Source organism: Vipera ursinii (assembly GCF_947247035.1).
Source record: "Vipera ursinii genome assembly, chromosome: 6".
Classification (NCBI taxonomy): domain Eukaryota; kingdom Metazoa; phylum Chordata; class Lepidosauria; order Squamata; family Viperidae; genus Vipera; species Vipera ursinii.
The window spans coordinates 29,968,039-29,995,907 of NC_139515.1; the positions used below are offsets into that span (position 1 = coordinate 29,968,039).

Below are 27,869 nucleotides of genomic sequence, written 5' to 3' on the forward strand. Positions count from 1 at the left end.
ATCATCCTCAGCCAATATTATCTTGAGCCATTCTGAAAGTTGCAATACCAATAATAATAACTCAGGCCATGCCTATCAAACATCAGAAACATCTACCAGGCTATCCCACCCCCTTTACATGGATGATCTGAAGCTGTATGGAAAAACACCAATTGAAATAGAGTCATAATTTAATAGTGTGCATATATACAGCCAAGATATTGCAGTGGAGTTTGGACTGGACAAATGTACCATGCTTACAAATGTACCATGCTCAACATTAAATAGTGAAAACTGAAGAAATCAAGAGGCCCTATGTAAATGACATCAAAAATCTGGATGAAGATGATCACTACAACCACCTGGGCATTGTTCAAGTTAACAACATCAAGCACACTGAAGTTAAAAAAAGGTTAGAAGTGAATATATCAAGAGAATGAAGCAGAGAGAAGAGAAAGAATGAGAAAGGGCAACATAACAACTTGCAAATAGAAATAGAATGACTATGGCAAAGGAAAGCAAAATTACTGTCAATAGTAATAGAAGCCTTGGGTGCAATCTCAAAAGCACTACTGTCATTGAAAAAAATCCAGTCTGAACATCTGGCTGACTGTGCAATCAATCATAATAAGAACAGGCTTTATAGTGGTGAGTATCCAACATATGGGAAAAAATATCCTTCCAGTAGAACAAAAAGGAAATAAAAGGAAAAGCAGTGGTACAAAAGATCAACTTCTGATTTGTTTTGAGAGACTTCCAAATGCCAAAAAAAACCCCATTTACATATTCCCTTGGTTGATTATAAAAAGGCGTTTGATTTATTATCTCATAGTTGGATCCTCAAATGTTTGGAAACAGCTGGTGTCAGTAAAAACAATAGAATATTTATAGAAAAGATAATGAAGCAGTGGAAGACTTGAATTGGTTGTTGGACATGAAAGACATGGGCTTGTCAACATTAAAAAGATATCATCTAGGGCAGGGCTTTTCAAACTTTTCACAGATTGTACCACTTTTAGGATATGACAATATTCGAGTACCACCAGTGTTTAGCAAGGTGTCAAAAACTTGACTTAAAAAAAGGGAAGGGAATTTTGGGTTTTACTAATTACATTGATTTTTGTTATAGAAATAGCTTGTTTATAATAATATGGAAAAGTAAAAAGTTGAGGTTCGATGTTAATGCTTCAAAAAAGGAATATTTCTGCTTTGTTCCCAGTTTATGGAGTGCCACATTGTTAAATTATTTTAATGATACAGTATTGGTTTCAAATTCCGATTTGATCATAATGATATTGTTTTTATTATATTTTGTACTTAATTTTTTAAAGCAGGCTCCTAAATTAACATGTACTTTTTCATTTTTATTTTTAAGCATGTTGTATATTTCTGTGTTGGTATTTTATTCGCAAAGAACATTGTTTACCTCAACTGTCTGAGGGAGTCATTAACCCATTGGCCATAATTTTAGAGAGTCACATAATTTGGGAGGGGGGTGAAGGACTGCTTTGTGCAATGCTGTAATCAGGTAATTCCCGAAGGCTGGAACTTAGGCAGGAACAGATGAGAAAGTCACTTAGCCCCATCTCTCAACAAGGAACACTCCTTCAGCCCCAGATTTGGGCAAGTCATCACTCCCAAGGCAACAAGGCACATGCGCCTTGAGGTCTAGCAATTTAAAAGGTGGTAGAATGCGAGCCGGTTTGTGATTGTGTCCACACATAATTCACCACTGGGGGGGGGGCAGAAGCAGAGATGCGGCTTCTCTTTGAGAAGGCAAATGAGCTGCTCTGTCTCTTTACCAGGTACTTCAGCAACACATGTGCTAGTATATCTGAGCCTCCTCCTATAAAGTCAGTTCACATGTTTGTTTTTGCTCTTTTTCAAACCCTGGGCATCTCCTGGAAAGTTGGGGCTGCTTTCCCTTACTGGAAAGAGTCTCCTCCTTCAACTCCATCCGGCTTTGCAGTCAGTTCGCGACTGGGAAGGTGAATTGTTAAAGAATCCCAGCGCTCTGACAGCTTTCCTTGAGAAGCTGGCCCCTACTCTCAGCTCTGGCAGGTTTGCGTGGAGGATCTGGGGAGGCCAGCATCCCCAGTGCCTTCTCCCTCCTCCTCCTCCTCCTCTGGCAGCTGCTGTGGAGGAGAGTGGGTGGTTGTGTTGGGGACAAGTGAGAAGTATTTTAGAATAGGACATTGTTGGCAGTGCTCACTCCATTTGAGATATCACAAGCACATTACCATAAAGTTATTTTGCTTGATCATCGTAATCTCGGCTCTTTTAGAAAATCTTAGGCTTTCGTCTCTGGAAAGGAGTGGGGCTGCAGGAGGTATGAGTCATATATTAATCACGGAGTTTATTTTGGTTGAATTTGCTGCAGAAATCTCTGGTGCTCGATCTGCTCAGGATTCCAAGTTTTGCTACTTCAGTTCCTATAGTTACTTTCAACCTGGAGAAGTTGGGTTTGAGAGCTGTTCACTGGATATGGGGTGGTTGGGGGTGTAATGTTGTGGATAAATGAATGTTTACATAGCAGTAGCCCTTAGGTTTCTGATGCTACTTAATGATCGGTAATCTATTAGAATCTATTAGAATCCAGATGATCGCACTTCTGGGCTCAGCAGAAGTCCCAGGATCAGTGCTGCTTACCAAATGATTGGCACTTCTTCTGGGCTCAGCAGATGAGCCGGGATCAGCGATGCTTCTTCTGGAAGAAGTGCCGATCAGCTGAAAAGCAGCACTGATCCTGGCACTTCTGCTGAGCCCTGACAGCCCCGAAGAAGTGCTGATCAGCTGGAAAGCAGCACTAATCCTGGCACTTCCGCTGAGCCCTGACAGCACCGCTCAGGCTTGTGTGGTGCTGCCGCCGGTTCAGCTCATTCACCTCCCCTGCTACCACTTTTCTAGGATGGTCGCATACCACCTGCCAGGTGCCAATGTACCACAGGTGGTACGCACACCACTGGTTGAAAAGCCCTGATCTAAGGTGACTCATTAACATCCTTACTATTTGTTATTGCTATGATTCCACTTTCAGTGATTTTGGGGGAAAAAATCCTAGCTACTGAATGGCAAAAAATGCTAACAAAATCTCACATTTGCTTTACATGGATGATCTAAAGCTTTATGGAAAATCAGAAATTGAAATTGATTTGATGATTGACATTTTTAATATATTTTAATTTTGTGTTCAAATGGAGCTACACCACACACGTGGAACCATCCCCTCTCCCAACCCCCACTGCAAAGTCAGAAAGGTTGGAGACCACTGCCATAAAGCATTCCTGCCCATTGTAAATAGTTGTATTGCACACCTCCACAGTCATATGACTGCATGTTGGATATGTTAGCTTTACATTCTCTCATGGCATTCCATGGTAATGTGATCGTGATTCACAATGTTTCTTGTTAGTTTCTAGTGTTTTTTGCTGGTTTCTGGCAAAAAAAAATCCATTCAGATAAATAGGTCTGCCTAACAGCCACACATTAACAATTCTGAAAAAGGTCAAAAAAATATTTCTGGCCACATGGATGTCTCAACTTCTGACTGGAATGACTTATGAGTAAAATTTCAGGCTTAAGTACAGTCATTATGTCAAGGACAACCTGTAGTAGAATAGAAGCCAAAGAATTGGAAAAGATCACTAAATATCCAGCTCTGAAAATTGAAGTTGATTATGGCATAAATCAGAAGTGAGGTTTCCAGTGATAATTGGCACACTGAGTACCATACTAAAAAGCCTTGGACAATATTTGGAAAATCTGAGTATTGATAAAATTTTCATCTGTCAATTACTAAATGCCACACTGTTTGGATCTGCTAAAACTATGACATCATAGAATCTTGGGAAGAACTTCATGCGCATCAAGATCAACATCAGTAAGTTTGTCAGCTATCATGAATTTCCCCTCCTGAATAAAATCTGAATGGCAAAGTGACTGTAAGTCTCCAACCCAGTGGCTGTGTACCACATTAGTATGGACTCTACCTCTCCTGCCTTACCCCAGAGTTGAAGCAATTTTGACCATCCAGAAATGTGTTCCTCAAACATCTTTCATTGTTTGAAAAACACTGATTTAAAATGTATCTTGAATATACCCCCCAACTCACAATTAATCATTCTGATAAAATATCACTATATTTTACAGGATTTGGGTTATATAAGCTAGTTTATATTTTTTCTATGTGAAATCATAGATTCATCTATTTATCATTGACAATCAGGTTAATTCACCAGTTATACACAAAGAGGTATCTTTATTAGACATGGGAATAAGTAGATATTCATTTGATAATAATAATTCCTGAAACTGGATTTCTAGTTAATCTAAGAACCTGTAATCATGACTTTTAGTATCCAGTGTTGTATTCTCTCTGTCTCTCTCTCTTTCCCTCCCTCCCTTCCTATTGTAGCAACCCATGTATGCCTTTCGGCTTTCATCTGAGACAGTGCAGTAACACCAAAGTCAGGGAGATGTCAAGATTGCAACTTTAAGATAATGTGCCATTATCAGAAGTGTCAGTGTTTTTAGAGAGTGTTAACTTGCATTTGTACCTTATTTTATGTTATTTCACTTTAAGGATGTGCTCAAAAATCTTTGAAGAGTTCCCACTAATATTTCTACATCATCTGGTTACCCAATTTTCAATCTTCTAAAATTTTCTAACTTCATGTTCAGACTATTTGTGTAACTGCTTTTTAGAATCATACACATTTTTATAGTTTGCACTATTTAATACTTATTTCACTTATATATTTGCATTTTAAATTACCAATTGTAGTAATTTGGTACAATGTGATTTTAGCCTCTGTTCTTAAAGCTTATTTGCCAAATTTGATATTTATAAGTCAATAGGTGGTATACAACGATGAATATACATATACACATAAATTTATTTTTGTCCTATCTAGTAATATATACATCAAGTAATTAAAACAAAGATACTTTTAATTTATGTTAATTTATTTATCTTTAACTTATTTATGTAACCAGTGTCTGGAAAATGATTATGTAATTGAGTGTTCATACTATATAAACAAAAGCTGCTTGAGGCATCCAATGTTCCCTACAGCAGGATATTTATACAACATATTTAGTACACATCAGTATAACTGTTTGTTTTCAAAGTCATAATTTTATGACACGTGACTCCTAATACAGAAGTAACCAGCAAGACAAGAAGCTAATCTGCTGATGCTAATAGGCCAGACAGTTAAGTATTGCTATATCCATTTATGTAGGAAAAAGCTTCATTAAACTTAATGGGACTGACTTCTGAATATAAATGTACAGGAATGTACTGTAATTTCTTTGCTAAAAAGTAGCTACAGAACTGGAGATAACAATGATTCAGACATAAGAAAGTAAACTTAATGAACCAATAATTGTCCCCTGCCAAAATAGTTCACAAGAAAGATTTCTGGAATTCATTATTCAGAGTGTGTTAATCAGCCTGCAGCAGGATGAAGGTATAGGACTTCAGCTTAATCTAGAACTTGTTAGCAATTGGTTTAAGTGGGAAACATCCTGACTTCTGGATAAGAAATAGAGATGATCAAATCTGCATATGACAACATAGACACAAATTGATGATACTCAAGATTCAAGGACTCAAAAAGAGAAGCCAACAATAAATTCACAAATTAAAATAGTATATAATGAGTAAATTAGAAAGGGAACTGACCAGGCCTATAATCTAAAATATATAGATATTTTTATTAGGGCCAACAGAAATTATATAAATCTGCAGCAAGCTTTTGAATTTTAATTAAAATTTTATTCTAAAAAGATGTTATGTGTAGTTTTTCCTCATCATCTTTGAAAAGACATCATTATTTTTATAACAAATTAAAAATAAATAAAAAGTCTGAAAACCAGAAAAGCTATTTTTGATTATTGTAGATACCATTATTGACCCAATAATGTGACTTGTTCTAAGGCAGTTCTTGGTATCCTGACAACGGTATTTACAGTTGCATGATGTTCTATTTTAAATTTGCTATAAAAATAATACTGAACTAGACGGAGGGTACCATGAAGATCACAAGACTGGCAATTTCTTAAGTCTTTCCTACAAGAATTTTACCTGGGATGTTCTCCATGCAAAGCAAGCATTACATAGCCACCATACTTATTGTTTAATGCTACCTTAATTCATTGGCAAGATTTTAAGAAAATGCTGAAGAAAAATATTTTTAGTACCTTCAAATGCAAGAGCAGTCAGTAGTATATTTTAATGCTAGGCCTGTGCAAATTATTTGACAGGGCACTTCACATGAATATGTCTCCTCAAACCTGCAATATAGCAGTGTATGCTGGAAGGCTCTACAGAAGCATTTTGAGGCCCTCCCAACCTCATCTTAAAAGTATGTGCATACCCAGAAGACACTTCAACTGGCAGAGTTTCTTCATCATATGATTTGCATTGGAGGCTCATTACACACCATTTGAACATTTTATGAATATTAATTCTTCTTCCAAGAGCTTTTCCATAGGGTACGAGTTGTCTATTATATCGTATGTACAAAAAAAAATCCTCTGAAAACATAAAGAAAATCATTCATACACACATAAACTCTCTATTATACTATAATGTTACACGTTTGTTTACATTAAAGGTATATGCCACCCATCTCACTTATATTGTGTTATACTGCCTTGTTATTTGATTTTAAATTGTTTTAGAATTATTTGGAATTGGACGGCATCCATCAAACAAACTTTAAAATGTATATTTTATGTAGCTTTTGACTACATATATAGTATTTCTTATTCAGATTATGAGACTTAATTAAAATTGCCAAAACATCTGAAGAGTTTAAAAGAAATATTTCTATTCATAAATAGAATTTTAAATGTGGTGTATCCACAGGTTATGCCCATCTAGAGCTCTGGATTGTGAACTGATTAACAGTTTTTCAAAGTTTAACTTTAAGGCATAAACTCAATTATCTAAGAAACAGTGTTTCAGCTCTTCCAAAAATATGATAATTGTTCTACAAATTGATAAGTTGTCCTGGAAGGACAAATTCCAATACAAATCATTTTGTAAAATATTTTTTGGAATATTATCTCATTCCTCATTTGTTTGCTGATGAGGTAAATATAAAGTTTTATTAAAACTTTTATAAAGCAGTTTGCCAGATCATCCAATTTCTTCCAAACAGCAAAATTAAAAATACATAGGATAACATTTAATATTTTGATGGATTATGCTGATCCTTTTAGGCTATAATTTATCCCCTTACTTAGGGAGTAAGCCTCATTGACTTCAGTTCAACATGTTCAAGTAGAAAATTTAGATGACTGCATTGTCAGCTCACTTCACAACAGGCAGATTGATTCTAAAACTGAATACACTGCAGTAAGTGTAGTGGTATTTACTTTGTAATTTTTATAGTGCAATCTACCTACACTCTCAAGGCTATAATGAGACTGTGATACAGGATTACACTTCACATGTTGTGTCTGAATTTTAAATATTTGTTTTATATGAAAAAATATTTTAATGACATTATCAGAAAATAGTATTAAACCTGGTATTAAAAATATAATGCTATTTTAAGCGATCCATTGATTTGACTACATTACAAAATAGTAGAGATAAATATCACCTAAATGATGAACAATGATTTGCTTTCCATAGATAAATGTCAGAAATATTTAAACTCTGTGATTTATTAGCAACTTCCCCACTAAAGCTTACAGTTTAAACATATTTTAGGCTCAGATTAGAAATTATATTACTGCATGCACAGAAATAAAATAAAAAATATTATTTTTTACAAAAAGAAACTTATTTAAAAATAATATATGAAACTTATAAACAGAAATTCTGGCTAAAACTACAACAAACAATTGTACAATTTCAAAAATCACATGTTCATATTGTATTTGAAATTATCCTATAGTTGATGTAATTAGAGCAGGGTTTGCAATGATCAATTTCATTTCTTCAGGATTAGAACTCTGTAAAACATCTCCATTTTCTTGAAACAATCTTTTTACATTAGTTACTAAATGATTTGAAGGACTACTTAGAAATTTAAGAATATAATTTCATCATATAAATAACCAACAAAACATTTATTTATATTATTTATCCATTAATTTCATATTTATTTTATTAAATTCCTATACTTCCCATCACACTTGCGTCATTCATATTATAAATTCCTAATGTCAATTAATCAAGTTACTAAAATTTGTTACAAAAGGCTATTTTATGCACGCTTAATTACCTGCAGATAGACATCAAGATAAACCACAGTTTATCATGATAGTAAAGAACTATAGACAGATATGTACTCTTTTGCTTCAGTGCAGCCATAAGGAGAAACCAGAAACTTCTGCATCTCTTTGTCATTAATAAGTTTAGAATTCCACAAAAATTCCTCCACTATTCTTTGTTGAAACAAGCCAAGTTTATGAGTCATGTTTTTAAATTGATTTATGACAAACGTAGTAAAGATCAATTAAGGTTGTTGGATCTGTATGATATGGTAGATTGCAATCTATAGAAAAGTGAAAACTACTAAATATTCTTCAAAGCTGCATCATAATTATGGCGAGTGGGGGTGGGAAGAAATATATGAGTCCTTTTGATTCAATTACTTTTTCTAATCATGGTAACTATCTTTTTTTCTTATATTTGAACAGAGGCTTTTCTTTTTCTCCTTTGGTCTTTCTTAAACAATCTGTTATCCTGAGATAACAATTTCCAAATTCTTTTTAATCTCTTATTTGTTAAAGAGAAAATGAGAGGTTGAAGTAAGGGACCACTACAATATCTACATTTTACTGAGTATTGCAAATGCAACACTGGCAAAATCAGGGGCTCTTTACTCACATCTTTCATCGTGAAACAACAGCAAGGCTACCATCTCCGTTGGATAGAGTTCAGAGGTCCATAGAGCAACACAGTGATCTGTGAATGACCCAAGATAATCAGCAATGGAGCTTCCACAAATGCATGTATGGATCCACTGAAGTTATGTGGTAATTTTTATAGCATATGTTTAAACTGCTAACTTGTGTCCCTAAATCCTAATTATAATTCAGAATAATTATCTAATTTTGAATATTACAGTTATGGTTTTACCACATTTTCAGTATTCCTTGAAAAAAGTATTCACTTAGCTGTTATTTAATTTCAATGGTAGTATTATGTAATCAAATATCTCTGAGCAGCATTTTGACAAAACCCTATTCATTGTATGATTGGCTAAGGTAGCCACATGATTTATTCAAGAGAGCAGATAGATAATGATGCATAACCCAGGAGAAATAGTTATCCTAGGAAAATACAATACTTGCAGAAGTGATTTTTGGAGGAATTCTATGTGAGATTCAACCCTACCAAACTTGCTGATTTCATTCATAAGTCTCCCAATGTACTTGAAAAATATTTAATCTCCCTTAGAAAAATAGTATATTTTTGTGTCTCTTTTTGGCTTTAAAAATCGCCCTTCATATCTAGATATCATGATGATCATATCATGAGGATGGGATAAACATTTATCAAGTCTCCATAAAATAGCATTCAAATTGCATCAAGTTTCTCCTATATCTACCATTCCAAGCAACTGGTATTTAGGATTCCCCCCCCCCCGAAAAAAAAGACAACACTATCTAATTAGAGCTAACAAAGGGGCTGAAGGAAGTATCCAAACATTTTAAATGCTAGCACTTTGCAGCAGCATATGTATAATCTGTAATATTTCAAGTAGTCATTGATTTAAAGAAAATAAAAGTAGTATTTGCTCAAAGAAGTGTAATTGCAACAAAAATATTGTGCTTATTTAAAAAACAAACAAACCTAGAAATAAATATGGGTCATTGTGAGAAGAGCACTATTACTTTTATTGCCAAAAATACCTACATATTCATCTTAAGAAACATCAAGTGAGAAATTAATATTTGTTTCAAATAAAAGGTAGAAGTAACACATTAGCAATGCCTATTTTCATTGTTTTAATAAGCATCAAAAAGTTAATATCAAGCATTAATATAAGATTTAATCTTAGATTTTGTATATATGAACATGTACATTTGCTTCCTTTAAATATTATAAATATTTAATAATTTGTAAAGTTTATGAATTAATATGTGATAAAACAATCACATTTTTTCAGATTTTTAACATAATATTTGAAAAGAGAAAAGGGAGAGAAGCTAAATATATAATAAATTCAGGAAGATGCAGAATCTTCCTCTTTGCATATTTTAGATCCTTGTTTATTTCACTGTTGTAAATTTATCAGTTTAGTTTATGATAATAATGTGCACAACCTCCAGATATAGTATGCATAGAAAGGTTGTTGGCATAGTAGAGTGAAGATTGTTCTGCTTACATCTGTACAATTTTTTAAGCTACTACAAAGTAATTTAACAGAGATACTTGCTACTATATAATGATCTTTCTTAATTAGTTACATTACCAATCTGTAAGTATTTTGTTCACAAGCAGGACATTATAGATGTGAATAGTTATATAAATGTGTATGGGTGCTTTTCTTTAGAAATTATTCTTAAGATGTAAGGATGCTTTACTAACCTGTAGTGGTCTTTGTTTATCACTATTTTTAGGAGATTTCAGCCCACTTGTCTGTTGTTGTAGGAGCAACTGCCTGGCTGCCTGCAATGCCTAAAATTTAAGACAAAATGGAAATAAATAAAAGTTAAAGTATTTTGTTGAAAATGTTTCAGTAGTAACTTACCTAATGCTGATTTTCAAGCAAAATTGCCTTTTCCTATGTAAATAAAAATGTATCTTCTTTAAACACAGCAACAAAAATCCATAGATAGTATGTATATCAGATTTTAAGAAAAAAAGCATATATCTGCAGCAAATTCTTAAGGAAATATCATTAATTTGTATAAAGTGCTTGCAAGGAAAAATCATAAACCACATGAATAGCCTCATTTCCACAAGGAACTTGTCTTTAAGTAAAATGCTCACACGCATGTAAATCATCATTTAATTTGCATTTTCACTTTACAATGTTAAATAAAAGCTATATACTTCAAGTAATACCAGAAACTGTAATTAAATTTGACAAATCAACATCAGATTATCTTGAACGTGAATTAATAAGGATATTCACTGAAGATTAAAAACTGTTTTTATACTTACAATTCAAAAAGAAATCTCTCATTTGACAAAATAAAGTGGAGTTTTAATGCTAAATAAAATAAGTAGCTTTCATTTGCATTCTCACTAAACTCTGAAATCAGTACTTAAACAATCAGATTGGCTTCTGTAAGTGATAGCATAATAATCAAAATATAGTATTTAAACTTGTTCATTTGAATTAAGTAAACAACAGAATTATATGGAGCTATGCCAGTTACTAGAAAAAGTATTAACTTTAAATGAATGTAGTTGTTACAACTTTAGAATTCCAAAATATTAAACTATATAAAATATTAAGTTTTTTTTCTACAAAGTACTAGGACACAGAGAACAATTCAGAATTCAGATATATTATTAGTAGAATTGTATTCACTCTAAAAATTGTCACCAAACTGATAAAGAATGGTAGTTTTGTTTAGCCACAAATGAGATGATTTTAAGGTAGTTTCTAGTATCCATGACAACAGTTGCTTTGACAAGATGTGCATATGGCATTACACTGCCAGCTGGTGTGAACAATGTTTGAACTACTGCATTGAGATGCTGAGCAAACAGAAAAAGTTGCCACGTCTTAACCCTTGGGGAAAGCAGTCGTCCCCTGATCAATTATGAAAAGACAGAGAGAAGGCTGCTACAGTCTGGTTCCATGCAAGTTTTTGAAAAAACAAGAAGACACAACAAACCAAAGTAAACAAGCTACACTACATGCTCTATCACAGCTCCTAAGAACATGGATTTGTCACCTTGTAAAAGGCATTAATACCACATTGAAAAATGTAACTCCTTGCAGTATAGCTGCAACATTACCACAACATTGTTTTTTTATGATTCCCAGGTAATTATAGATCAGCAAGGCAACCAAACTAAAAAGTCATAAATTGAATTCTATATATTGTATCAATTTTTACTTACATCTAAACTCCATTTATTTCCTAGAAATATTTTGTTAACAAAACAAAGGACGGAAAAGATAGACAGCTCCCTTTGACTTGTGAGCCTATATAGTACTGTCATCTTCTGAGTTATATTAGTCAATTATTTTAGAAATTATTTATTAAATTGAATTAGTTGAAATTATATTGTCATTGGTGTATTAATAATTTGCAACTGTAACTTAAATCTGTTTTTAAGTTTCTCAGAATCAAAATCTGCTATTACAGTCCAAACCTATTTATATTATATGAGCTAATTAATCTTAATGATAATGCATATGAAATTCTACATTAGGATTAAAATTGACATGGGAAGTGTGTGGGCATTTGTTTTAGAAAAGAATAATAAAAATATGCATTCCCAAATTAGAGTTTCAGGGAACTTATCTAACAGTACTAGTTTGTCTGTAGGCTATTAACAGATTGCAGATTTCTTATGAAATTTCTGCAAAAATATGAATCTTTATAAAATATAATGGAGACATCCATAGAAGACATTTCATAATAACACCAGAATATGAACTGCCCTTCTGAAAAGTCAGATACTTTTATTGGAGACCGAGTTCACACTTCTGTATACCATCACTTTGAAGAAAGAAAATTTCCACCCATTATAAAACATGATAAGGCTTATAAAAAGTGAAAATGGGACACGGTGGCACACACATAAAAGGGAAATTGTCATAAAGCAAGTTAGACTAATGGTACATTTCTACTATCTATACTGTCATGATTGTACCTGAAGACAGCAGGGATCCTTTGGCATGCTATACATTTGCTCAGTTGTTAGATATTACAAAACTATTTTCAAACTAGGAAAGATTGCTGTTCTGATTTGTTATGGATCTATGGTTCAAATAAGCAATAAATCAGAGCAGCTTTTAAAAGTATTTTTACAATAGTTTAAATGATTCTAATATGTAATTCAATTGACTAAAGAGACAGATGTTATGATAGAATAAATCATTATTAAGAATTCAGAAATAAGCAAATAAAACCACAGGTATTTAGAATATCAAAGTTTACTCAGATTTTGGTTATGTATTTTTGTAAATCATTGTTAAAATAAATGTGTGTGAATTAACATTTTCCCTGCTTAATAAAGTTAGTAACAAAATACAAACAAATGGAATCATCTAAAGCTGTGATATGGGACATACTTATCAGGGAAAATACTTCTCTGATGTGGGTGAGGCTTGTTCTTGAGAAGATGTAGCTTACACTGTGTCAATTTGTCAATTGTATGAATCTGCATGATTTTTAAAATTTGAATGATGTCTGTATACACAAGCACATTTTTCATGTGCTCCAATTCTTTCTGTTTTAGGAATGCCTAAACGCTCCGGCGTTATGGAATCAACTGCCGGTTGAGCTCCGGATGGCATCGGACCTTCGCTCCTTCCGGCGCGGGCTGAAGACCCACTTATTTGAACTAGCTGGTCTGGCCTGATGGGGAACATTAGGGTTTTTTTAATGGGTTTTTTACTGTTTTTATTGTTATTGTATTTTAATTGGGCATTTGTTTAATTTCTTTTTAATTTTTGTATTGTTATTTATATATGCCCTGTTAACCACCCTGAGTCCTTCGGGAGAAGGGCGGTATACAAATTGAAATAATAATAATAATAATAATAATAATAATAATAATAATAATAATAATAATAATAATAATGTTTAGTTTTTAAAAAAAACAAATTAGTGAAGTTTCTACTTAATATATACAGATTATTTTTTTCTTTTTAAAGATATGTTTTCTCATTTTCTTTTTTCTAAATGGAAACAGATGTCACTCATATTGTTTTGTTAAAAACAGGAATGGTTAACCTATCAACCTGTTGCATTTGAGATTTAAAATGAAAAATGACATCTACGGTCATTAATATCTTCAATGTATAAACAGCACAGCATGACACATTCTTGAGAGCTGAAGGCTACAAAATCTCTCTGAAACATAAATAACAAAGCACTCAGAATCATATTTGATGTTGATATTCATCTCTGCTGCCTGGGCTTCTTATGAAAATAGATGCAGCCCAAATGGATCTCTCATAATTGGTTTCAGATAGCGGGGTCAGAAGAAATATGATACAAGAAACTATTACATGGAACAGGCGAAACAGGAATGTTTATACAAGCAGTACCCTGTTAAACTGACAATGGGTATGCACTTTGCAGATAACCAGAAAGGGGGAAAAACTTGTCACAAGAGATTATTTTTATTCTCTATTTTGTTATGAATTATTTATCTTTTACTAGGTTACGTAAAAATAAGCTCATTTAGCAATAATGGTATACAATATCTCAAACCATTTGGAAACATTGACCAGTATATTATTAAATTCATAATTTATGCAAATGGAAATTGCCCCCCCCCCAAATCTAATAACAGTCTTACTTAATTCAAGGAGGGAATTTAAAAAAAACCAAATAGGAGATGGGGTGGGACTGGAATGAATTTTGTACTGTAAATATGCAAAAATTATATTCTGACAATAAGCTTTAATTTCCATCTAATAAACAATAGCTAAAAGTAGGAAGCTTGGTGAATATTTAAAATCTTCTAGAAGAGACATATATCTGGAGAAACTACTGGAGCTAATTTCCAACTAGGTTTACACCCAGTATACTCCAGTTCAATCGCTACATAAAAATAAAAGCAAGAAGATTCCATTCAGCTAGTAAAAAATATTACTTGATACTTATTTATTAAACAAAAAACAGTAAAACAGTTAACTGGCAAAAACAGATGAAAGGGGAAGGGGAAAAAATGGACAGGCTAGATTTTATATTATGTATGTCTCTAGCACGGAAGTTTCCAGTGCCTGGAAACCATCCTATGAGTAAATAGCATGGACAGTACCAAAGAAAATGACTTTTGGTTGTTTGAGCTTTAACCCTTGTTCATACATAATAGCGAGAGGAGAGAGCTGAAAAGTAGCAGACTCCTTTATTTTGCACCATAAAGGAAACAATTTGATGGGCAATAATGATGTACCCAACATACCTGAAAACTAACACAAACATGTTGTGTATACTAACATTCTTAAACATAAATTTTAAGTGAGAGAGAGGAACGTATTTCTGAATGGAAAAAAAATTAATAAAGAACACACATTCTAGGAAACAAAGGCAAGGAAATAGTAGGGGTAAGCCAAAAAGGGCTCTATAGAACAAATGGTAAGAAAGCAAAGGATCCAGTGAAAAGTAAAGTAAGGAACAACACACAGTCAAGGGGAAAACTGCACAACAAAAGCAACAAAATGATCACAGAACTGTTATGTTTAATCTATTTCCTAAGAATAGTTCTTATTTTAGCAGACATTTTTAATGGGAATAAATACGATGGAACTGGCTTGAAGGTCTTCAAAAAAGATTAAAAATTCAATGGAGAGTTCTGTCCAATAGCTAAGCAAAACCTCAAGGTTTCGGGGGCAATGCACTTGTGAATGTCATTTACCTTTGGGCTAAGGAACTACATTATCCATTTGTCTAATCTAATTGGGCAACAAAGATTCAAAAAGCTACTGTACAGAACACATTTATTTAAAAAATGAGGGTTTATTTTTTTATTTATTTACACCCTGTCTTTCCCTGAAAAGTTCAAGACAGCATATATGAATCTCTTTATCTATTATATTTCTGTAGGTATGTGATGTTGATAGACAACAACTGATGCAGTTGCAGCAAGTTACCTCTACGGTCAAATGTGTTTTTGATTCTGGGATTCCATAGTCCAATTCAACACTTCAACTACATTGCCATGGAATCCAGAAAAAATAAATTATATGAGGCAATACTGATATAAAATTAAGGCTATATGAACAAAGAGAAAAAATATGAACTAAAATTAGTAATTTGCATAATTTCATACATAGGTAAAGATAAAGGTTCCCCCGCGTATATGTGCTAGTCGTTTCCAACTCTAGGGGCCAGTGCTCATCTCCGTTTCAAAGCCGAAGAAAAAGCGCTTGTCCGAGGACGTCTCTGCGGTCATGTGGCCGGCATGACTAGACGCCAAAGGCGCACGGAACGCTGTTACCTTCTCACCGTAGTGGTCCCTATTTTTCTACTTGCATTTTTACGTGCTTTCGAACTGCTAGGTTGGCAGAAGCTGGGACGACTAACAGGCGCTCACTCTGTTATGCGGCACTCGGGATTTGACCCGCCAAACTGCCGACCATCTGATCGACGAGCTCAGCGTCTTAACCCACTGAGCCACCGCGTCCCTAATTTCATATACACATATATATGGAGGTAGCTATATAACTGCTTATATACCTCATAATTGCAAGAATGCTGCTATGCTCCCTTATACAAAGAAAAGTTAGCAAAGTGATGCAAAAACTACAGAAGAATTAGTTGTTAAGAATATCCAAAAATGCATTTGGCAAAATTTTGCTTGAAATGATAAGAAAAAGGACAATAAAGCAAAATTTGAGAAGTCTGATGCAGCTTTATCCCAAGAAGTATGCAGACCAGTCTTTTGAATAGGTCTCTGACAAATGTGCAAATATGAGAAAGTTAGCATTTGTGTATTGATTTAGAAAAGTATATGATAACATCAATAGGCTTGAACCATTATGTTTTCTTAAGTATGAAGTTGAAAATTCATTGCTGAATCTGATAACAACATTATATAAGAGAAGCAAAACCGACTTCTACTGCCCACTTTGTTTAAGGAAGTGAGAGTTAGGTATGCGAGAAGCACAGAAGCGAATTGAATATGCTGCAAATGGGGTCCTTTTGGCAATATTAAAACGACAGATAGGGAAATCGATATATATATATATATATATATATATATATATATATATATATATATATATATATATATATATATATATATATATATATATATATATATATATATATATATATATATATATATATATATATATATATATATAAATTTGGATTGTGTCAACATCCAGCTCAAGATTCCAAATAAAACTCCAGGTTTCAATGCTGCAACTTTGTTTTCAGTTGCCACAGTTGGGAAGGGGAAGTTGTGCATTTAAAGTTAGACAAAACAATAAATTGTCCTGTGGGAACCAAGGTCATTGCTACTAGGGTTTTGGTGGGTTGAGCCTTCCGTTAGAAAGCCTGCCAAACTAGTTTATTGGAGAACATGATTAATGACATATTATTGGGGTGAGAAGTTCAACTTTGTAACTTTGTAAACTTTGGGAGGGAACTTCAGTCTTTCAAAACTTTCAAAATTTTCACTTTTGATCGTGCCAATACTTTGTAGCCAATAAATATGTTCTTTAAGGAAACCTCTTGCCATGGAGTTCTGTTTTTACTGGTCTCATCTATCGGAACCATGACATTAAACCAAGACTCCAATTCATTTTAAAATGTGTGGTCCTGAGCCGCAGTAACCTACCTAAACTTTTGGGAGGACAACAAAGACTCAGGGAAGAAACTGAAATGGAAAAGAAGGGGGAATCAGCCACTAGCCTCAGCGCAATGGTGGCAGATGGAATGTAGGCTACAGCTCAGGTGGAGAATGGAGCCCCTGCAGCCAGAGCGAGACCAAAATCCCAGGAGATCCCACTGGAGAGGTTGATGCAGCTAGAAGGAGCACTGATCCTCAGAGGCATTTGGTGATCAAATGCTACCCTGCTGTGGAGAAGCACCATTAAGGCTGTGGAAGCTGAATTCCCATTGATCTCATCCCATGGATCTCATTCACCAGTGCTGAGAAAGGATGAATGGGCCGGCTGCTTGGGATGAATCAGGGGAATGGAGGCACCTGATTGCCATGCACAGTCATTCCATCGAATGCTTCGGAGAGAAGTTTGATTGACTCAAGATGGGGAAGTGGAGCTGATTACCTGCCAGGTGATCTCCAGTAGATGAGAGGACAGGCATCCCAAAGACCTTCCACCACTGTGGCAAAGCCCCAGTCCCATAGCGATGGCTCATGCTGCCTCCCCGCTGCCTAGACCAGCTTTAACATTAAGCCCAGTGTGCTGGCGGAGCCCTGACTATTATCGACACCCTGCCAGCCCTGACCATTATTGATGCCATGTCAGCCCTGACTGTTATAGACACCCTGCCAGTCCAGGACCCCAGCAAAGGGCTCTCCAGGGATAGCCCCTTCTGCAACCCCAATGCCAGTGGCCAGGCATACAGCAAGCTTACTGAGGGCAGCAACCTGTGGACCCACCCTCAATCAAATCCACATTTGATAGGGATCCCAAGAAGCCATCCTTTTTCCTGAATCAAGTGTGGGTTCACATGAACCGTTATTACCCAGACAGAGCCAGAATGGTTGATGCTGTGGCAGCGAACTTAGAAGGGGAAGCAGCTGAATGGATGACTGGCCAAATTGTTGCCCGTACTGATGAGGTTTGAGCTGGTAGATGGACCTCTTATAGGAGGGGCTCCAGCCACTCACTTGACCAAACCAGTACACTTAGAGGTGGGAGCATTGGGAACTCATCTGTTTCGTGGTGGTCCCAAAAACGACTGAGGCAGTAATTTTGGGATTAGCCTGGCTTGATAAGTGGCAGCCCATGATCTGATGGGAAAATAGAGTGAGGACTTTAAGATTAGTGATGGGACATTCACCTTCTACCCCTGCCAGCAGCACAAATGAAAGCCAGGGGCAGTCCCTTGAGACCCTGAAATCCATCAAAGACTCCCTACCTGGGATGCTGCTCATCTCAAGCGAATATCAAGACTTAGCTGAGGCACTCAGAGAGATGGAGTATGACATCCTGCCTCGCCACAGAATGACTGAGATTTTGCTGGGAGCCAAACTGCCCAAGCCAAAAATGTACTCAATGACCCCTCGCGAATTGAGAGAGCTGAGGGAATACATTGATAAGAACTTAGCCAGAGGGTTCATTCAACCAGCAAAATCCCAAGTAGCTGCCCCTGTGCTTTCTAAAGAGAAGATGGGTTACTGAGGCTGTGCGTTGATTTTAAAGGGTTAAATGCAGTCAGTGTGGAAAATATGTACCCCCTCCCTTTAATGAAAGAGATGTTGGTCCATTTAGTAAAAGGAAAGGTTTTTACCAAGTTAAACCTAAGAGAGCCATACTATTGAGTGAGAGTCCAAAAAAAAGATGAGTGGAAGACAGCTTTTAACAGCTCCCAGGGAAGATTTCAGTTCAAAGTTATGCTGTTTGATCTGCAGGGGGGCCCTGCCATATTCATGCAAGTAATCAATCAAGTGCTGCATGATCACCTGTACAAGGGGTTTTTAATCTACCTTGATGACATCCTCATTTACACAGAGACCATGGCAGTGCATATTAAATTAGTAAATGAAGTACTAAAAAAAACCTGCTGAACATTAAACTTTACACAAAGCTCTCAAAAATGTGAATTCCATTGAACACATCTGGACTTACCTATGATAGAGAATTTCCAGTGAAGGCATTGAGTTGGATCCAGCCAAGGTTAAAGCTGTAATAGAATGGCAACCCCATGGACCTGCAAACAACTCCAAAAATTTTTGGGATTTGCAAAATTCTACCAGCAAATCATCCCCTGTTTTGCTGAGATTGCTTTGCCAATTACTGAACTGTTAAAGACTGGGAAAAACAGGGAGAAGCCATGACCTTGTCAATCCCTGCCATGTCTATAGAATGCCAAACTGTTTTTGAGAACTTAAAGAGACTGTGGCTGAGCTTGTTCTCAAACACCCCAACCCTGAGGAGTAATTCATCAACCAAGCCAACACTAGTGATGTAGCTGTGGGGACAGTCCTTTTGCAAAGAAACAAAAAGGAAGACTTGCAACCCTGCACCTACACCTCCAAAAAATTAACAGACACTGAGCAAAGGTGGGCTGTTTGGGAGAAGGAAGCTTTTGTAGTGAGGTGAGCCCTGCTAACATGACGTCATTTCCTTGAGAGGGGCAAGTATGGACTGATCATAAAAATTTAGAGGCACTGAAAAACCCCCATAAGTTATCTCCCAAACAAGTATGCTGGGAGCAGTATTTTAACCATTTCAATTTTACATTAGGTTTAGGTTTAGGTTTTATTTAATTTGTATACCGCCCTTCTCCCTAGGGTCTCAGGGCGGTTCACAGGGCATATATAAATAACAATACAAAAGTTAAAAAAAGATTAAACCAATGCCCAGTTAAAAACAATAATACAATTCTAAAACAACAATTTAAAACCCATAATCCCCCGTCAGGCCAGACCAGCTAATTCAAATAAGTGGGTCTTCAGGCCACGATGGAAAGTTCGGAGGTCTGATGCCATCCGGAGCTCCACCGGCAGTTGGTTCCATAATGCCGGAGCGCCCACAGAGAAGGCTCTCCCCCTGGGGGCCACCAGTCGGCATTCCCTGACTGGGGGCACCCTGAGGAGGCCCTCTCTGTGGGAACGCACAGGGCGGAGGGGAGTTGACGCCGGCAGCAGGTGGTCCCCGAGGTAACCCGGACCCATGCCATGTAAGGACTTAAAGATCATAACCAAGACCTTGAACCTCACCCGGAAGACAACTGGTAACCAATGCAGCTCGCGGAGCAAAGGTGTAACATGGGAGTACCGGGAAACTCCCAAGACAACTCTCGCGGCCGCATTCTGTACCAGTTGGAGCCTCCGAGTGGTCTTCAAGGGAAGCCCCATGTAGAGAGCATTACAGTAGTCAAGGCGAGAGGTCACGAGCGCATGAGTGACCGTACACAGGGCATCCCGGTCCAGATAGGGCCGCAACTGGCGCACCAGGCGAACCTGGGCGAAAGCCCCCCTAGTCACGGCCACTATATGATCTTCCAGGGTAAGCCGTGAATCTAGGAGGACTCCCAAGTTGCGAGCCCTATCCACGGGGGGTAAGAGCTCACCCCCCATAGAAAGAGATGGAACATTTTGAATGTCCCGGGATGCCGGAATGTACAGCCACTCAGTCTTGTCAGGGTTGAGTTGAAGTCTGTTCCTCCCCATCCAGACCCGAACCGCCTCCAGGCAACGGGACATCACAGCGAGGGCATCACTGGGGTGGTTTGGGGTCGAAAAGAAAAGTTGGGTATCATCGGCATATTGATGATACCCAACTCCAAAACCACGAATGATCTCACCCAGCGGTTTCATGTAGATGTTGAACAGGAGAGGCAAGAGAACCGACCCCTGAGGAACTCCACAAACGAGAGACATAGGGGCCGATCTCTGCCCCCCTGCCAACATCGACTGCGAGCGTCCCAGGAGATAGGAGGAGAACCACTGAAGAACTGTGCCTCCCACTCCCAATCCCCTGAGACGCCGCAGCAAGATACCATGGTCGATGGTATCGAAAGCCGCCGAGAGGTCTAATAGGACTAGGACAGAGGAATATCCCCTGTCCCGAGCCCTCCAGAGATCACTCACCAGAGCGACCAATGCCGTCTCCGTGCTGTACCCGGGCCTGAAACCCGATTGGTAAGGGTCCAGATAATCCGCTTCATCCAGGACCAGAGGGAGCTGATGCGCCACCACACTCTTGACAACCTTCGCAAGAAAGCGAAGGTTGGAGACTGGACGAAAGTTGTTCAATACAGCCGGGTCCAAGGCAGGCTTCTTGAGGAGAGGTCTCACCACCGCCTCCTTCAAGACGGTGGGGAAATAGCCCTCACTCAAGGAAGCAGATATAACCGCCTGGAGCCAGCCTCGTGTCCTCTCCCTAGCTGCATAAACCAGCCAGGAAGGGCACGGGTCCAACAAACATGTGGAGGAGCTCAGCCTCCCCATAATCCTGTCCACTTCATCAGGGGTCACAGAATCAAACTCTTCCCAGGTAACGTTGACAAGACCGCCCGTGTCCTGATCGCCTGACTCTGCCCAGTTGGAGTCCAAACCGGTCCGAATCCGAGCGATTTTATCCGACAGATGTTGACTAAATTCCTCGGCACGACCCTGCAAGGGATCTTCCCTCACCTCCTGATTAAGAAGTGAGTGAGTCACCCTAAACAGGGCGGCCGGGCGATTATCTGCAGACGCGATGAGGGTGGAGAAGTAATTACACCTCGCCACCCTCATCGCTGCGAGATAAGACCTAATATAGGTTCTTAACCGCAACCGGTCGGGTTCGGATTGGCTAGACCTCCAACAGCTCTCTAGGCCCCGTTTCCTACGCTTCATCTCCCGGAGCTCCGCGGAGAACCATGGAGCTCGCTGGGATCTGCGCCGGGTCAGGGGCCGCAAGGGTACAACCCGGTCAAGTGCCTCAGTGGCTGCCCTTTCCCAGGCTTCCACTAAGGCATCCGCCGAGCTGTGAGCAATGGAGGCAGGTGGGGACCCCAGCGCTGCTTGGAATCTATCAGGATCCATTAAGCGTCTGGGGCTGTACCATCTAATTGGCTCCGTGCCCCCACGGCGGGGGGTGGCAAAACGGAAGACCATTAAAGTATATCCCAGGGAGAAAGAATTTTTTGGCTGATGCCCTGTCCAGAATGCCCCAGTATAAGAGTCACCATGAAGAGATTGTGAATTCCATCACTCCACAACCACAGTCAATCTCTCAGATAACCTCGGGTGGCCAACTGCAGGCAAAACCACCTGAACCAGATAGCTCATTAATGAAAAGACTTAAAGAGGAATTGAAAACTGACTCCTGCTTCCAGGAAAACAAAACCATACTGATTTATTGAGATGGGCTGGCCTGGAAGGGATCAAAACTGTATTTACTAGAAACACTTAGCATTAAAGCCCTTCAGCGCAGCCACGATACCAAACAAGCTGGCCACTTTGGATACCTAAAGACTTTACATTTGGTCAGGAGACAATTTTGGTGGCCAGGTTTAAAAAAGGATGTTGAAAACTATGTGAAAAGCTGTGCAATGTGTGCAACTATGAAGAAATGACCCAGTAAAACTACTGGATTATTGCAACAAGTTGCAGACCCTTCCCAATCCGGGGAAGAGATTGCCATGGACTTTATTGTAGAATTACCAGAAAGTAGGGGAAATATGGTAATATGGACTGTTATTGACCTTTTTTCAAAGCAGGCTCACTTCATAGCCTGTTTGCAGTCTCCATTCCGCAAAGAAGTTAGCCAAAATGTTCCTTAAACATATATACGGCTCCACAGAGCACCAAAATGGATTATTTCAGATAGGGGAGACCAATTTACTGTGAGATTTTGGAGGGACTTCCTTAAACTGATAAGATCCACGCAAGGACTATAATCAGCTTTTCATCCATCTACGAATGGACTGGCTGAAAAAGTGAACAAAATGGTGGAACAATACATTAGATGTTATGTTGATTACCAACAGACGACCTGGGCTGACTTCCTCCCTTTTGCCAAGGTGGCAAAAAGTACACAGTACACAGTAGAACTGGACTCACCCCTTTTAAGATAGCTACTGGTAGAGAATTCTATGCCTGAATTCTGTGCCTGAATACCTTGAGGACCCTCCCTCTTCTCAAACTTTAGATCAGTGGGTGACCTCCTGGAAAGCTGTTTGGGACAATGCAAAAGAAGCTTTCAGGGTTGGTGGTTGAGTTTCCCAGACTAATGGTTCTGGGCGACTTTAACCTCCCTTCCCTGCGGGGGTCACCAGAGTTGGCTCGGGAGTTCATGGCTTCCATGATGGCCATGGACCTGACCCAAATAATCCAGGGCCCGACTCATGGGGGGGTCACACTCTCGACCTAGTTTTTCTATCTGGACAGTGGCTTGATGATCTGGGAGGGGGCTCGCCAACGATTACTCCCTTGTCATGGTCCGACCATCATCTCCTATAGTTGGTCTTCCGGTTTGCCGCCCCTTACTGCTGGGCTGCAGAACCTACCAAGTGGTTCCACCCCAGGTGCCTGATGGATCCGGAATGGTTCCAGACGGCACTTGGGTCTATACCTATCTCCCCCACTCACAGCTCGGCCAATGCTTTGGTGGATGCCTGGGAAAGGGCTGCCACCGAGGCTCTCGACCATGTTGTACCCTTGTGACCCCTCATCCAGCGTAGATCCCGTTGGGCCCCATGGTTTTCTGTGGAGCTCCGGGAGATGAAGCATCGGAGATGGGGTCTTGAGAGCAGTTGGAAATTGAGCTGGTCTGAATCTGACCGATTGCGGTTGAGAACCACTACGAGGCTTTACCTCACGGCGATGAGGACAGCGAAGTCTAACTACTTTGCTGCCCTCATCACGTCCGCAGATAATCGCCCGGCTGCCCTGTTTAGGGTGACCCGCTCCCTCCTTAATCAAGAGGTGAGGGGGGACCCCTTGCAGGATGGGCCAAGGAGTTTAGTCATCATCTTGCGGACAAGATCGCTCAGATTCGGGCCAGTTTGGACTCTGACTGGGCAGAGACTGACGGGGAGGAATTGAGCGGTCTTGAGAATGCTATTTGGACTGAATTCGATCCTGTGACCTTGGATGAAGTGGACAGTTTCATGAGGAGACTGAGTTCCACCACATGTTTATTGGACCCGTGCCCCTCCTGGCTGGTGTATGCAGCTGGGGAGGAGACACGAGGCTGGTTCCAGGCAGTAATAACTGCTTCTTTGAGGGAGGGTATCTTCCCCACCGCCTTGAAGGAGGTGGTGATGAGGCCCCTCCTCAAGAATCCTGCCCTGGACCCGGCTATTTTAAATAACTATAGTCCGGTCTCCAACCTTCGCTTTTTAGCGAAGGTTGTTGAGAGCGTGGTGGCGCACCAGCTTCCTTTGTTCCTGGAGGAAACTGATTATCTAGACCCGTACCAATCAGGCTTTAGGCCCGGGTACAGCATGGAGACAGCATTGGTCGCGCTGGTGAATGATCTCTGGCAGGCTCGGAACAGGGGTTGCTCCTCTGTCCTAGTCCTGTTAGATCTCTCAGCGGCTTTTGATACCATTGACCATGCTATCCTACTGCGGCGTCTCAGGAGGTTGGGAGTGGGGGGGCACTGTTTTACAGTGGTTCTCCTCCTACCTCCTGGGCCGCTTGCAGTTGGTGTTGACAGGAGGGCAGAGGTCGGCCCTGAAGTCTCTTGTTTGTGGAGTTCCTCAGGGGTCGGTCCTCTCCCCCCTCCTGTTCAACATCTATATGAAGCCACTGGGCGAGCTCATTTGTGGTTTCGGGGTGGGGTATCATCAGTACGCTGATGATACCCAACTTTTTCTTTCCACCCTGAACCAACCCAGCGATGCCCTCGATGTGATGTCCCGTTGCCTAGAGGCGGTCCGGGTTTGGATGGGGAGAAAGAGGCTTCGACTCAATCCCACCAATCCCACTCAATCCCACCAAGTGGCTGTGCATATCGGCATCTTGGATGAACCAGTTTTGTCCATCTTTAACTATGGGGGGTGAGGTGTTATCCCCTGTTGATAGGGCTTGCAACTTGGGCATCCCTCTGGATTCACGGCTCACTTTGGAAGATCATATAGGAGCCGTGACCAGGGGAGCTTTTGCCCAGGTTCGCCTGGTGCACCAGTTGTGGCCCTATCTGGACCGAGATGCCCTACACACAGAAACTCATGCACTCGTGACCTCCCGGTTAGACTACTGGAATGCTCTATACATGGGGCTGCCCTTGAGGACCACTCGGAGGCTTCAGCTGGTGCAGAATGCAGCCCCATGAGTTGTGATGGGAGTTTCCCGATACTCCCATGTAACACCTCTCCTCCGCGAGCTGCATTGGCTTCCGGTTGCCCTCCGGGTGAGATTCAAGGTGCTGGTGATGACCTATAAAGCCCTAAATGGCATGGGTCTGGGTTATCTTAGGGAGCACCTGCTGCCAGCATCAATCTCCCATCGTCCTGTGCGCTCCCACAGGGAGGGCCTCCTTAGGGTGCTGCCGGTCAGTGAGTGCCGGCGGGTGATCCCCAGGGGGAGGGCGTTCTCTGTGGGCACTCCTGCCCTGTGGAATGACCTGCCTGTGGAACTCTGGACCGCCCCCGACCTTTGTTCATTTCACCGGGACCTAAAAACCTGGTTGTTTGATTTATCTTGCCTGGACTGAGGGGTTTTAAATTTTTAAATTTTAAATTTAAATTTTAAATTTGAGCTATTGTTATTTAATCTTATTTTAATTTTAACTTTATCTTAACCTTTGTACTGTTTTAACTGTTTTTAACTTTGCCCTGTAAACCGCCCTGAGTCCTTCGGGAATAGGGCGGTATAGAAATCTAATTAATTAATTAATTAAATAAATAAAAGCCTCAAAAATTTACAAAGAGCAGGCTGACAAGAAAAGGGCTCCTCAGAAGCCATTTCGGGTGGGGGAAAATGTCTATCTCTCTACGAAGTATTTAAGACTCAAATTGCCTAGTAAAAAAAATAGGACCAAAATTCCTTGGACCTTTCCCCATAGTTTGAATTATAAACCCTGTCACAGTAGAGTTAAAACTCCCTTGTCTTTTGGGAAAAGTCCACCCTGTATTTCACTGCAGCCTCTTGATTTGATTGATTTATTATATTTATATGCCACCCTTCTCCCTAAGGACTCAGGGCAGCTCACAACAATAAAAACTAAAAAAGAATATGAAAATACAAAATTTAAAAAAGAATTAATCAGTAGATATGTTTGATACATAGTAATTTAACCTCATAAAACCAAATTTAAAACCATAGTCAGTCCAGGCTCGATTGTTGAAACATCCATGTCTTCAGGTCACAGTGAAAGGACCGAAGGTCAGGGGCCATCCACAGCTCCAGAGGCAGCTCATTCCAGAGGCACACCCACAGAGAAGGCTCTCCCCCTAGGGGTCGCCAGCCAGCATTGTTTAACTGACAGAACTCTGAGTAGGCCAACCCTGTGGGAGCGAACCGGGTGATGGGAGGTTGACAATGGCAGCAAGTGGTCTCGCAAATACCCCGGGCCTAAGCCATGTAGGGCTTTAAAGGTAATTACCAGCACCTTGAATCGCACCCGAAGGACAACCGGAAGCCAATGAAGCTCTTGAAACCTTTCAGGGAGTCCTCTTTAAGACCTTCTCCAAGACAGGCACCTGGTCCCCTTGTAGTGGAGGGAGAGACTCATTATGAAATAAAATGAATCCTTGACTCTAGGTTTGTGCTTAAATTGTAAGCCGCCCTGAGTCTTTGGAGAAGGGCGGGATATAAATGGGATTAAAATAAAATAAAATAAAATAAATACAAGGGAAAATTACAGTATTTGGTATAGTGGAAAGGGTACCCACTATCAGAGGCTACATTTGGGTAAAAGGTACCGAGGTCAAAGCAGATAGATTGATATGTAACTTTTTTGATAAGCACACTCATAAGCCTCAGGTAAAATCCTACCTACAATTCTTCTTCATTTACAGGATTTCCCTTTTGTCTAGAGGCTCTGACTGTCAACGCTGCAACTTCGTTTTCAGTTGCCACATTTGGGAGGGGGAAGTTGTGCTTTTAAGATTAGATAAAACAATAAATTGTCCTGTGGGAACCAAGGTCATTGCTGCTTGGGTTTTGGTGGGTTGAGCCTTCCGTTAGAAAGCCCACTAAATTAGTTTATTGGAGAACATGATTAATGACATATTACTGGGGTGGGAAGTTCAACTTTGTAACTTTGTAACCTTTGGAAATAAACTTCAGTGTTGGTTTCACTTTTGATTGTCCTGACACTTTGTAGCCAGTAAATATGTTCTTTAAGAAAACCTCTTGCCTTGGAGTTCTGTTTTTACTGGTCTCATCTATCAGAACCATGACACCAGGTTCATTCCGTCTCCGAAAATCTTACTGCTTATTGAATACACTGCATGATATCAAAGCAAAACATACTCTGATGTTCCAACACCAATTCATAGACTTAATACAATAATTTTTCCAGCCAAACCCCCAACGTCTTACATAGCCCATATAAACTAATTCACTTTGTTATGGGAACTCTCTGCTTCAAATCCAGACCTGTTATGGTGTCCTTGAAAAAGTTACAGGCTCTCACAGTATT

General features: G+C 39.2%; 1 protein-coding gene across 6 annotated transcripts in view; it reads right to left on the reverse strand.

Annotated features, from left to right (window-relative positions):
* Positions 1-27,869, reverse strand: part of FOXP2 (forkhead box P2) — a gene marked incomplete at both ends in the record, with an annotated part of 359,810 nt that overhangs the window by 202,590 nt on the left and 129,351 nt on the right. For 4 of the 6 annotated variants that reach the window (XM_083366696.1, XM_083366695.1, XM_083366694.1 and 1 more), the window contains one exon: positions 10,538-10,627. The exons of the other annotated variants lie outside the window; for them this stretch is intronic. In XM_083366696.1, the coding sequence (XP_083222822.1) occupies positions 10,538-10,627 (90 nt within the window). The remainder of the gene's footprint in view (positions 1-10,537; positions 10,628-27,869) is intronic. 6 annotated transcript variants of the gene reach the window in all.